Below are 14,455 nucleotides of genomic sequence, written 5' to 3'. Positions count from 1 at the left end.
TGCTCAAGGCCTAGGGAGGGAACATTTTCTTTTCAAATGGGTAAAAGCGGGGTCCTGAAAGAAGATGGGTAAATGAGAACGCTCAGAACGAACACTAGGGGAATGTGAAATGGCATCTGGTGCAGCGAGAGGCACCACTAACACCTACCTGGCTCCTCAGCCATCAGGCCTAGAAAAAATACCCCCCACTCTTGGGGTAGCTGATGACTGTTTTATGCTCTTGGGTGTAGAGACTCAGAAAACTGGATGTTTCACTGATTAAACCTGTGCCTAGTCATGCTCCAGCACTGGGTGCCACCTTTCTTCTGGCTCTGTTGTTAGTTGGTGCTACGGAGGGAGAGTATATAGCACCTATAGGCTGGGGCACTGGACTGACTTACACTTCATACTGCTAGACCTGTGAGGGAGAAGCAAAGCCTGCCAGCATGAGGCCTCCAGGGACTTTTGAGCGTCCCTTTGGCCTCACAGACAGGAATGTCACATTACTGCTGCTTTATTCACAGACCTAAGCTGAAGTCAAAAACTTTACATGGTTGACAAGAGGTATCGGTGTCATCACACTCCTGTTGGATCAGTACCATAGAGACCAGCAAGCTCTGCTTTGCGTTGTGTGTTTCTTTGATTTGAGAGGGATGGCCTGAACTCTGGTATCAGTCTCCTGGTAAGATGTAGAGAAGCAGGAAAGGGGCAAAATTTGAAATACTTGTGAAATTAAGTGTCAAGTTCGGGACGTTCTTAAAAATCCGCACTTGTTAGAGATGGGTGCCAGAAGCTCAGGATGTTTTATAGCACACATAGTCCTGGTGGACCAACAGTTGACAGCAGGGAAATAATGAAAAGGACAGTTCAGACATCTGAACAAAAATCCAATTCGCTAGCCCTGTAAAGAAAGAGACCACATCAAAGCCAAGTTCACGTGAGAGCCAGATGCAATCGAACCCAAGCTTGTTTCAATGACTTTGCAGATCCCAACATCAAAGATCATGGGCTGGGCCTGATCTGGCACCAGCTCAGTAGAAGCCAAAGCTGCCGTCCCTGTGGAATGCCTCTGATGCCAGAGCAGCCCGAGCTGCTGCCCAGCCCCTGGCAGCCAAGTGGGTGGTGACAGAGCTGCAGTGTGTTGGGGACTTCTCCAGGTTGTGTCACAAGAGCAGAACAGGCCACATGCGCTGCAGTTCGGAAGGGTTCCATGTTAATGGGCTTCTGAACATCCTGCTGCTTTTTCCCACCAAAATCCGGCTTTACTGGCACCAGTAAAGATAACACAGCTTACAGCAGCCAACTATTTCCGGGCAGCCTGTGACATCTCCTATCCTGGTTTATTAACTTTCTCCTTTCAAGCTGTGTTAGCAGGAGCTGCTCTTTCAGCAGAATCATCGTGTGATGTCTAACCGACCCGTGTTTCTGGTGCCCGTTTTTGTAAACTGCACTAAAATCTCACTGTTGGTTTCCATAATATTATTTCTACTCGGATGAATTTTTATATAGTTCCAGTTGTTCAAAGAACACATCTGGAACACTGTAACCTTCTCCAGATACTTCTCCCTTAAAGTTTTATGGGAATGGGATGAAACTTTGTGAAATGCTTATCTGCCAGAAGCAACGCAAATCAGCAGTTACTGGAGAAAGTCAACAGTGCAAACAGCAAAAAGCTAACAGAGATTCTCAGCCACCAAGTTCTGATTCTGAGTTCAGGTACATGATCCTCTTTAATTTTGAATTAAAACCATATCAGAGTCCTGGTATTAAATCAGAATTTGAGTGGTAAATAATTCTTTAAAAAAAGCAAGCCCTTAATGTTTCTTGCAAAAGACTACGATCGTTGCTCTGATTTATGGATGTAACTTACAGCCCATCAGGTACCCTTTATTCAAGCGTTTTAAGCTTTGTATAGCTTTTCCAAAATTATGAAAAAAAAAACCAGCAGCTAAGGAATAATAACCCTTATTACCTAGTCTTCAAATATAAAAGCAAACTATATTCAACCTAGGGTATACAAACGCCCCTCTTCACCCACTGAGGTTAGCTGCAAGTTCTGTACTTAAAAACTGGTCATTAAGTAAATGCCTTATATATCTTAATTTCTAATGAAAAAATTAAGGCCTTTAATGTTCTTACTCATTTCAACTTTACCAAATAAACAGCCCCATCAAATATCACTGTGAATTAGGCTGCAGGGCTGGTAAAAAAGATGTTCTGCTGCAGGTGCATATAAATGTCCGTGGAAGTTAAGATGAGAAATACTACTACTTTCAGAACATCCAGTTATGATGATTGGCCACGTCATGGAGCACAGACATGCCTATAAGCACACGGTCTTGGATTTATAGCTGCTAGAAAGAAAAATGTATTGAGTGCAGAGTTCAATTCCTCATGTGCTGCTGAACAGTTTCAGATCAATTCTCTCTTCAAAACACATACAAATTCTTTATATTCTGCACAGTCACTGGCTGTAAGCCCACCCGATCCGGTGTGTAATTACCAGTGTGGGTTTTCCTGAAGGACCACTGATTTTTAGGGCACTGTTATCACCCATCCGCACAGGCGGCTCTCCCAACACAAAAATACACCTTCGCTCTTAAACACACAAACCAGGTAAGATGGCATAAGATTTATTAATATTCTCTTTTACTAAGGCACGTGACGTATAGAAATACTGAGGTACAAAGATGCAGTTTCCTGCACATGAGGTTTAAAACCCCATTTTGACAAAGTTGAGCTACATCTCTTCTGCTCAGAACATTCAGCTTTTAGCCATTTTTTTCTTTTGTACCAGTTCAACAAGCAGCTTGTATCTTGCTATGCACTCCTCCTAAAAGGAAAAACAAAACTGTTAATCGACGTTTGATATTTTACTAGTCCTTTAACGCTATACATGCTAGAAGAGTTAGGTTCTGGGGCTCCTGAGGCTGGTTTTGGGGTTTGGGTTGGTTTAAAGTTGTGCACTGAATTTGAGAAGGAGAATCTACATCTAGCAAAGAGTGGATTAGAAAAAATGAACTTGCAGTTTATCACAGAATCATAGAATGTTTTGGGATGGAGGGGACTTAAAGCTCATCTAGTTCCAAATCCCCTGCCACAGGCAGTGACACCTTCCACTAGACCAGGTTGCTCAAAGCCCCATCCAGCCTGGCCTTGAACACTGCTAGGGATGGGACAACCACAGCTTCTCTGGGCAACCTGTGCCAGTGCCTTATCACCCCCATGTTCTTACTTCTTAAATATTTTTATTATACATCTAAATTTATGTTTCTTAATGGATATTTTATCTCTTTAAAGAGCACACAAACCCAAGAAAATAGTTGCCTTGTACTTCTTGACAATGACTGTAAAGGCAATTATGAAACACTTGGATTTTAATATCTATTTCAGAACAGTCCTTCTGGTATAAATGATCCTGCAGGTTGGTGAGGACAAGCCCTAATGGGCACTAACATAGCAGCTACTGACACCAGATACTACTGAACAGCTTCAGAGCCAGGGAAACACTCCCTCCACGTTTCCTGCTCTCACACTGTGTTGGGCACAAATACAGTGGGGATTTTCTGCAGCTACAATGCCTGAGGCAAGCACACTACGCTATCACAACTGCTATGACATCTAGCACAGACCAACTATATCAGTGACAATGCTGTTTGAAAAAGAATATACTTACAAAAAGGACATTAGATTATTGAGCATTTAACACTTGCAGATGGATTACTTATTTTTGTTTGTTCATTGAGTTGGGTTGAGAAACGTAGTGTAAACGTGTAAGCAAAGCGGCTCACCAACGTTTGGTTACTAAGTTTGAATCAAAATTTGTTTTAAAATCTAATTTGTCCTGCAACTGAAGACCTGAAAGGCAGAGGAGAGCGAGGTACTTTAAATGGAACAGGAGGTATTTCAACATCTTCTGTAATAGATCAAGCAAACTGAATTAAGTGAAAATGTATTTTAAATAAAAGCAACAAACATGCCAGTAATGCTTCTTAGGTTGATTGTGTCTGGACCGCTAGGCTAAGTAAAGACCTCACCCTTCTGCACAGACCATAAGTTCTTAAGGTAATCACAAATTGGTAGAAAACACGTTTCCCCTCTATTTACGCTACAATTCAAACAAAGCCAAGTGTACCTTGTTTTTTCCAGGAACACACTTTGCTATTTTATCCCAGCGGTCCGATGTTCCCTTTGGATACTGCTGCAAGGCCATTTCAAGGAGTTTCTGTTGATTTTGAGTCCACAGTTCTTCTGGGGCACGGCTTTTCTCTCTTTTTCTACTCTCATCATCACTCTCTTCCGCTTGCTCGGTGTTACCAAAATCCTTCTGGCGCCTTCCCCTGCCCTTCTCTTCCGGGACCTCTTTTGTTGCTGGCACAGTCATTTCAGGTGCTTTGACAACTTTTCGTTTGCGGTGCCTAGTTTCACCTGCAGTGGTCTCCTTTTGATCTGTGTGGACATCCATCTGCTCTGGAATATGACTGTAGTTCCCCTCCTCCTCCTCTTCCTCCTCCTCTCTTTCTCGCTGGGTGATTATGTGGTCTGGCAAAGTCATGTTGACTTTGACATTCTTGGAGTTCTGGGCCAGCGTTTTAAGCTCGGAGAGCCTAATGATACCTGTTACAAGTATTGTTACACTTGTAGGTAAATAAATCACAAACAAGCAGGGAAGTGCTCAAACAGTAAATACTGGGAATAGTGCAGAGAGGAGAAAAAGATCTTCTGGATTAAGAGCTTAAGGAAAATGCTTATTGACAAATCAAGATACTTGTTATGAAGCAATGAACTTTGCCAGTTCTGAACTTCTCTGGTGTATGTGAAGTACTAATAAATTACCACACTGATACAAAGAAAGATAACAGCCTGAACAAATGAACAAACCCCAAAATAAACTGAGTAAGAAAGCCCGGGAGGATGCAGTTAAAGGGAAACATTCCCTCAGAATAACCGTCAGCTCTTTGCTTCACTCAAAGTAAAGCGAGGAGGCAAAAGTCCCCAAGGAAAGCGTACCCTGGAAGGTACAAAAGCACTACATTTGCACAGTTCTAATCCAAACACAGCGTTTCTTATAAGCATCACTGAGGATCTAGCAGCACACACCTGGTGTATATGCAACAGAATCCTTCAGCTGTTTGGCTTTCATGGTAACCTGCATGAAGACAACAAAAAAAGGGACTATTAAAAATTACATTATGTGGGCTATTGAAGAAGTCATTAGCATTTCACTGCAAAACACCAACATTGCACATACGTTAAAGATGGTGACACTGATGTTGTTCTGCTGGCCTGGTTCAGACATGGATCCCACATTGCCAAAAGTAACTTTCTACACTTAACGTCCTTTCTAAAAAGGATTCCTTGCTTATTAAAATGATGCAAGCTACACATTTCTATTACTACCACCATTATACATCACAGTTGATTGTTAAACCCTCATTTTCTAACCTAAAAATACCACAAGGAGACAGGGGAAAAGGAAACAAATGAGTTCTATCTATTAGTTTCTCAATACTGAACAAAAGAACAAAATAACCCACACAGGTCTGGGTTATGAAGCACACTAATGGACACAAATTTGGTCCCAAAATAACATGTAACAGTTTAACTGGCAAAACCAGCAGACACCTCCCAAGTCCTGATATTTCAGTGAGAAAAGTTTATTACTGAGAACCCAAAGGATGAAGAGCTGATGCGTCAACCCGTCCATGTACACCAAAATCTGTGTCCTGGGAGAAAAGTAACACCGGATTTAGCATTTTCATTTTAACTTAAGTAACAAACCAGGTTTTCTCCCCACCCAGAATGGGGAGCTTCCCCGTTCCAGGTTTCTAGACCTCAGTGCAGATAACAAAGAAATCAGGCTGCATTTCAAATTAAGATCCTTTTACTCACTTAGCATCTGCATTACATCAAATGATCTAGAGTCCAAAATTCAAGTACCACATAACAGCATGTTAAAATTAGAACTCAAAGAAGGATGCTTTTTAATTCCTGAAAATCTTTTATGAAGAGCTGATTTTGATTTCAGTTTTTTCAATATGAGGTCTTTGTGAAAAAGCTAGAAATTGAAATCAAGTGGTCTGAGCCACCCATATCAAGTAAAACTTACAGGCAGCACTCAATCAGAAACGATACTACCTGGGACAGGTAACCTGTGTTTCCTGCTAGGTGAACCTGGGACTTCAGATGTTAACATCCATTTAGTTTAAGGCAGTCTGCTGCCCAGAGGAAAATCAAAAAAATACAACATCTACAAAGTCAGAAACTCCTCCATGTGGAATCATATTTACCCACCATACGGATCAGTCAGGCCTTCATAGCCACAGCGCAGGCCTCTCCTGGTTTAGCTAACTACACTAACAGTGACCCTCTCTGTAGAGCAGGGGGTTGTACAGCTATTTGCTGGAAGGAGAAAATACAAAGATTCAGGGGTTTTGTCCTATGACAAGATTCATGAGTGAGTACTTCAATAGTTAAAATACTATGGTACCATTTGCTTCAAGTCTGTCTGGTTCCTCCTACCCACCTTTCTGCCTGTGAAATTGCAGTAGTTTGCTCTCAAAACAGGCAAGTGCTGGATCTCCTTAACGAAATGATGGCAAGACTCAACGCGGCAAAGTGGTCTATTTTCCTTACAAATTAAGCCTCATTTTCTGGGATGATTAAGGTTAAATACAAACTCTCTGTGAACAAAGGAAATCCAACTCTAATTAACCAAAACCTTTATCCAGGGGTAAACATCTGGCATAGAAACCGCCAGTTTCTACTGCTGCAGTATGATAAACTTTCAATTGTTAAAGAGAAATCTCAGAATACTAATATGAACAGATCCTTTTACGTGTCACCAACAGTCTGTGATCTGCATGATCCTGACTTTGAAACAGGATGGATCCTCTTTGAAACAGGTGATCTGCTAATAGTAACTGCCTTCCTTGAAGAGTTTATAGTCTAAAATAATCCAAATTAAAAAGTTTGTGTTCCATTTTCATTTTTAGCAGCGTCTCTGTAGGGCCACTGCTTTACAAGGCTTGGTGGAAGGGAATTCATTCTTGACTGCTGAGCAGAACGGACCCTTCGTGGTGCCCTGCTATGCATCTCTTAAATAGAAATTCAGTTTTATAAACTGGATTATAATAGAACATTTTGAAAAGAGAAGATCTTTTCATGCAAACACGTAGCTGATCCTCTAATGCTTACTGCCATGATGCAATGGACTCGTTGTGAATATGAGAAGGCATTATCTATGTTCATGTATTCCAGAACACAGTTTCTAAACCATTGTGCTATTTTTAAGAAGTTCTTTCCAAGATCTACAGCCTACTCGTAAGTCCAAGAAGTCGGGAAAAAGACAGAGGAAAAGATTCCCTGAACAAACCAGAGCAGAATAAATTGCAAACAAAGGCAAAGACAGGCAAACTGACTGGGCTGCTACCTCACTGGCAATGTTCGGTTTTCTCCGTGTTGAACTGCTGACGTTTTTGAAGGTTGGCAATTACCATTTTATCCTTCAAACTGAGACTGGACACCCAACATAAGGGTTGCATTGGAAGTAGTGTGATTCAAGTTTCCTTTACAAGACAGATGTTCCCAAATTAGGTTAGAGTAGGTAGCCCATGATAGATACATATTTTGCTGCATATTACATCTAACTGAATCAGAATCTAAACCAGCCCTCTGCATTAGAACAGTGAAGGATTTTTGTTTATTCCTAGATCCTAATGGCACTTCCATTTCACCATACATGCAAAAACTTCAGAAGCAACAGTCTTGCCACATGTTATCTTATTTTGGATAGCTTCAGCCATTAATAACTTGGTGAACCCAGATGTAGCATTTGTAGGAAGTTACTCCATTTGTCATATCTAATATTTCCAAGACTGTCTCTTTTGAAGGCATTAGGATGTCTGTCTGTATTTTGATGGACTTTCAATTTGAACATTCACCTGGTAAGCTGGAAATAAAAAACGTATGGTTTAGATATTGAAAACCTTCAATTTCAAACACTGAAAGCACCTTCAGTTGACATTAGCTTTGACAACTCATCAAGCTTCTTACAGCTTCACTATCATCATTCACAGGTTACATGAGAATGATTATTTGTCTATTATTGTCTCTCCCTCTTCCTTTTGTCAGATTTCCTCTCCATACAGATGATTTTGCAAGTCCTTTTCCACATGCTCTGTATGGTTCATGTTTACTCCAGCTCTTTGCAATTCAAGTACAGGTATCGCTTATCAGATTTGTTTGTCCATCAGCTTCAGCTGTCATTGCTGTTAAAGATGCTGACACAGGGCAAGAATCATAACATGCCAGTATTAAACTACAAAGGATTATTAGGAATCCAACCTATGGAACATAGGAAATTGTATTTCAATTTGATCTGTTTGAGATTAATCATTTCTCTTGCCACTCAGATTTGCAGACTCCTGTTGCTGGTTCCTCCATACTTTCTGACGTCCTTAATATCAGTTTAAGTTTCCTCTCCAGTGGTGAGCAGTGCTAGCTACCAGCTAGTTTTAACAGTGATTTTAAAAAAATAAATCACTAAGTTATACAACAGAAGCTACTCCACTGCTTTCTCTATTCAATTTCTTATTGTATCTTGCTTGTATTACCACTTTTTCATTAGGTAACAGATAATGTACTTGGCAATACCTTTATTCAAAGTATGATGCAGTTGTAGAATTACTCGTCCAGTTATTACTACTGATTGTTCTTGCATAAAGCTTTAAAAACCACAGTTTTCACGTATATTAAATAATGAGTATTATCATGCTGAGAAAACTCAGATGGAAAAAGGAAGCTTATAGAAGGTGGAAGTGAGGACAGGCGGCCTGGGAAGAATACAGGGACATTGTCCGGGAAGCTAAGGATCAGTTCAGGAAAGCTAAGGTCCAGTTAGAATTGAGTCTGACCAGGGATATCAAACATAACAGGAAAGGCTTCTATAGGTATGTAGCAAACAAAACACAGACTAGGGATAATGTGGGCTCTCTCCAGAAGCTATTGGGAAAACCGGCTACCCTGGATTTGGAGATGGTGGAAGTTCAGATATAGTTAGATATAAAGAAGTTCTTTACTGTAAGGGTGGTGAGGCACTGGAATGGGTTGCCCAAGGAAGCTGTGAATGCTCCATCCCTGGCGGTGTTCAAAGTCAGGCTGGACAGAGCCTTGGGTGGCATGGTTTAGTAGGAGGTGTCCCTGCCCATGGCAGGGGGATTGGAACTAGATGATCTTAAGGTCCTTTCCAACCCTAACTGTTCTGTGATTCTATGACTCTGAAAAACTGTGCTAAAAGCCTGCTGTTGTTGACAACAGCTTTCACCAGAGCATTAGCCAGCCCTTAAGAAATCCTGGGTCTGGGGACACCTTAAATAATAAGGATCAAGGCTGTGAAATTGATTTAAAACACAAGAACAGAAGAGGGCAGATTTCATATTCCTGCAAGTATCTGTAGTGCTGAACAGACACACTGCATTATTCTAAATGAATCAACTTTAAATGTTGCTGTCTCTATGCTCAAATAACCCTGTAGTCCATCAGGGAAAACAGAAGTCACAAATAAGTCAGACAATGCACAGGGGAAGAGATTTTCTTAGACATATAAAAATGACCAAAAAAAAAAAGAAAAAGGTTGGATGCAAGCAGTCAAATTGCTGAAGTAGAAATCAAACCATCTTACTATGGACCTACAGAAAGAAGCTGCAGGAACAGTTTGCTTCTGATGACTCCCTTCTGAATTCAGTTTCAATAGCTCTTCAGCCACAAAAAGATCTTACTGAAAGCGAGTGGGATCAGAGGGATGATTTATGTGATGAAAGCCAGACAGAGCTGGTTTCCTCCTGGACTGCTGACAATCAGTCCAGATTACTAGACTAGTTGCTACTCAACAAGACACCTAGCAGTAAAAACATTCCTCTTCATGATCATCCAGATATTAAGTCTCATTACCCTGCACACCTGCCAACTCTTTCAGATGGGACAATCAATGCTTCAGAGGTGCACAGGATTAAAAGAAGTATTATCCAGAGTCATGTTAAAAGACCCATCAGCACAAGCAAAAGGAAATTTTGCTATCACATGCATGAGAAGCTCCTTTTCATCCTGCAGGGAAGGCAGGCATAAAAAAAAGCACAGAACTGTGACAGACCTAGAGGGAAAACCCTGTAAAGAGAGGTACAGTGATCTTCCTGATGCCAGAGAAACAGCCCTTTTGCAGAAGATGAAGAGCAATTCATCATTTGCACAGCATCAGCCACCAGCCTTCAGCTGACCCCTCCAACACCCTGACCAGCTCAGCTTCACAGGGCACACACCAACAACACCCTTGGCAATCTTCTGTGGGCAACAATCTACCTTCCTTCTCTGGATAGGATACTACTTTGGTTAGGGTTGCACCAGATAACTACAGAAGGAAGGATGTCACATTTGGGAAGCCAAGTGACATGGGTTGTCTTCTACAAACCCCACATTATTTTCTCAGAACCCAAGAGGTTTGTACTTCTGCAATTCCTTCTTGCAAGGAAGGATGACATGTTATTGTGCTACTGAAAACTGGAGGTCCTGATAGAATGGTTTGCTATTCTTAGCATCTTCCTGAGCAGTTCTCTAAATATTTACTAAAGCTGCCACAGTTTCTCAGCATCTCAGCATCAACTATCAGATATTTGCCAGTCCCAGCAGCAGTGTTCTGTTCACCCTCTTGTTATCTTCCTGCACGCTCTCTGTCCAGTTATGTTGTGCAAAAATACCAAGATCTGTGGGATTATGGAAAAAATGACATGGAGACAGCCTGTGAGTAGTTGAGGCTACTATGAACAGTAAGGAATTTCTTGAATCTCTGAGGCTAACTTGAGTTATAATCCCATCTTTCTCATAAATTGAAAGCCAAGCACAGCAGGATTTTCATGCCTTCCTAGCTGTGTCAAAGCAGTAGGTTTTTGCAAACCAAACCTTCCAGAACAGCAGGGAATCAACTGCCAGATTTGAAGTTCTCCACTTCAAACCAAAACACTACCTGCAGCACTGAGTTGTTCTTCCACTATAGATCTAAATAGCTTTTCACAGCAACCACCGTCGTAACAAGAACTGCTTAACCTAAGTCAGACAACAATAATGACCCTTTATTTTCATGTGACAAACTCAAAATTTGCTGCTTTATAAATTGCCCTCCCTTCCAGACACTAAAAGGGCTGCTAAAATTGTCTTCCAGTACTAACAGATCGGTGAAACTTCACATACTGAAGCATCAAGCCAAGTAATTCTCCATTTTCACAAGTATCCGAATTTGCTTAGACCTCAACTTACTAGACCTCTTGAAATGAGATGTTTCAAATCAGAAGATACAGCTTTGTTTTGGCACTGCTTATAACAGTTTGCTTAGTAGATTGTTACCACCTTTCCCCAAAGTATGTAGCACAACTAGTCTTTATCCATTGTTTAAATTACATGATGAATTTAGTGCTAACACAGCAAACGAGTATTTTAAGGACAATATGCTTTTATTCTCAAAAGAGCTAAGAAACATTAGGAATTTAACTGAATTTGCTTAGACCAACTAACAGCAGACTGCAACAGTACAGTTTTCTTACGGTTATGGATTTTGAAACTCTGTGTGACTCTGAACTGTGCCACAGCAGATGGAGAAGGGAAGCCACATCCTCAGAAATCTCCCAAAACCCGTGAGCTTAATTATGAGGCAGTTTAAGGGGTGGCCTTCAAAAAAGGCAAACTTGGTCTAAATCTTCACATGAGGAACACTGGCAGGTCTCCAGTTTAAGAGCCCAAATACCCAAACAGCTAATTTAAAGCAGCAGCAGAATTGCTCCTTCTTTCAGGACAGCTCCTAAATTCATGAACTTTTACATGTGGATCATTTCTCATATAGATGTATTCTTACTGGAAAGGTAATGAACTTGCATTTATCAAAAATAGGCATATGAAGTACAGTGAGAGTGAACTCATGCAGTGAGACCTAAAGGCTGAAACTGTTGCTTGGGCATACAAGAGACACCACAAAATAAGCACCCAGACAAACCTTCTGCTTTCAGGTTTCATGACGATTCAGAAAGTCTGCTCAAATATAGCCACCTGTCTATTGTTTTGCTGTCTTACCTTAGTGTTTTTCTATACAGGCAGCAAAACCCAATCAGTCTGGTTTTGCAACACAAATGCATGAGATTAGTGACTGCAAGGGCAAACAGAATCAGTTTAAATCCTGTAAGACAAGTGAATGATATGACTTCACAAGTATGAAACCTGAGATCTCTTTGCCTTTAATTTAAAGAACCTGTACCTAATAATCACATTAAAGTCTGTTTGGCATGCCAGACAGCTTTTACTTCCTCTGTTATTTTTACTATTTGAACGTCCTTTGTAGTTCCTGAAATTCATTTATGCCTTTCAGCAAATATTTTCTTAACTTTTTATCTATAAAGATAGGTACTGTCCAGTACAATACACTTCTTGAATTTCACATCTAAGTGCTTCTTCTCAATTTCTGAATTCAGCAAAAGCTGACAATCATCATTATAAATCTTCATAAGGCTTAGCATTTGTCAAATCAAACAATGTAATTTTTGCAGAATAGTAGACTTGAAACTCCACTCCATTCACTATTTTTGTTATAGGGTGTGCACACTGCTTAGGAAATTCAAACATAACTTTTAAATTTTGCTTTAAAAGGTCAATTATTTCCTTAAGTACTGGAAGAGAGGAATGAGAACTAACCCTGGAGCAACAAATTCAGCACGGAAAATGGGTCAAAGAACAGATGTTTAGAGGATGACAGAGAGCAGTTGTACAGGTAACCAGGTCAGCAGACAGGAATCCTGATTAGAGTTAACTGAACTCCATTTCCCTTTCATAATCAAAATACTTGAAAATCTAATTTATAACACCAGCCGACTGCAATAAAAATTACTTTAAAAGCTGTAGAAGCTTTCAGTTGTGAAAGCAGTAAGATTCCATTAGAGTAAGCCGGTTGAAAATCATCTTTATGGGAAGAGATTGCTAAATTCCCCATATGCACATATTAAAATGACAATTAGCAATTTAAATAATTAAACATACTGATAAAATGAGCACAACTTAACCTCATCTATTTTGGGTTGATTATTCATTGGCTGTTAAAAGATGTCTTCCTAGAGAGAGACAAGATAAACATATCCTGTATTTAACATGACAAAAATTAAAAGTAATAAGCCTGCACCACAGTTGCAAGCTTAACCTAGCTCCAAGCTGAAAAGTACAGGAGTATGTTGCAAAGATATTTATGCTGGTATCACATGAGGCAGCATAAACAGAAACAGTAGAGCTGAATGAGCTCAGGGGCACTACAGCATGGACATAGCAGTTTATTGTTGGATTTTGGCTGGCAGTTTCCCAGTGGCCTGCAGCACACTGTATGGACGTATCTATCTGGACTGGGAATCTGGCAGACATACCCATATAATGGGCCTTATAGTAACCTTTATTTCTGCAGTATTTTGGGAAATAACAATTAACAAACTTCAATGTATACAAAATCCCAATTTGAGTAGTAGTAGAAACAAAATCTGAAAGAACACTTTGTTAGGAATGACTGAATTTCAGAACAGTTAAGCTAAGGTATACTAACCAACAGTCACTAACAGTGACTGTCTGGCTTTAATTTTACATTTTTTTGAATGAGTTCACACATGCTTCCAATTGTAGGGAAGGTCTTGTTTCCTTCCCCTTTCCTCCTAGATAGCTTGCATTTGCTAGTCTAATCATAGACCATATGAGGAGAAGGACCTAACCTCAGGCAGAATCACTACATTGACGTTTCTTGCACATGTTTGTGTAACCTGTTCTAAAGGCCTGCAAATATGGAGACTCCACAGCAGCTTATTCCACTGATACATCGTCTCCATTGTAATTCTGTGCCCCTCCATGTCTAACTCTGGAGCCTGTGATAAAATCTGAGGTAATTACTTCTTACCCTATAAAATAATTACAGTGCACAAGCCCCTTTCTCTTTACGGTTTTCTTTCCATGTAGATGAGTATTTACATCCTTACTACACAGTTTCTTTCAGTTCAACAACATGAATTCCTTCACAGTCTTTCCCTGTAGGTAGCACTTTAGAGACCTATTATTTTCTTTTATTCTCACCTGGACTCTCTGTATTGAACCGCTGTTTTAAGTGCAATACTGAAAGCTAGAGGCAAACTAAGGATTTAGATACAGGTTTACCATCCTCCTATTTGTATATTCTCAGTAAGATGCTTGCCTTTTTCACAACTATCTATTTGTTGACCTGTATCTAGCTCATTATCACTGCTAATCCCCACATTCCTCCTGCTTTTTAACAGTTACCTCTAACCAGTTGTATGGCATCTTTCATTTGTGAACCTCATTACCATCTTGCTGGGTGTCCTGGCATGTACTTACTGTCTGTTTAACTACATCCTATTTTTTGCATCTTATTTTTCCAATTTGTCCTGACATTTCT

The 14,455-nt window shown here is 40.3% G+C and overlaps 1 protein-coding gene across 1 annotated transcript in view; it reads right to left on the bottom strand.

Moving 5' to 3' along the window:
* Window positions 1-2,596: 2,596 nt before the first annotated feature.
* The window catches only part of DNAJC1 (DnaJ heat shock protein family (Hsp40) member C1), a 108,890-nt gene continuing 97,031 nt past the window's right edge, over window positions 2,597-14,455 (bottom strand). Inside the window, exons 10-12 of the mRNA XM_061468292.1 lie at window positions 5,080-5,128; window positions 4,115-4,596; window positions 2,597-2,812 (exon numbers count right to left, since the gene is read on the bottom strand). Coding sequence (XP_061324276.1) covers window positions 2,744-2,812; window positions 4,115-4,596; window positions 5,080-5,128 — 600 coding nt within the window. The 3' untranslated portion in view covers window positions 2,597-2,743. The remainder of the gene's footprint in view (window positions 2,813-4,114; window positions 4,597-5,079; window positions 5,129-14,455) is intronic.

The sequence above is a fragment of the Pezoporus flaviventris genome, unplaced genomic scaffold (genome assembly GCF_033815535.1).
Source record: "Pezoporus flaviventris isolate CSIRO_AGI_PZ_B2104156 unplaced genomic scaffold, CSIRO_AGI_Pfla_v1 ptg000047l, whole genome shotgun sequence".
NCBI lineage: Eukaryota > Metazoa > Chordata > Aves > Psittaciformes > Psittacidae > Pezoporus > Pezoporus flaviventris.
Note: the sequence above shows the minus strand (reverse complement) of the source record. Positions and strands in the feature narration are given on the sequence as shown.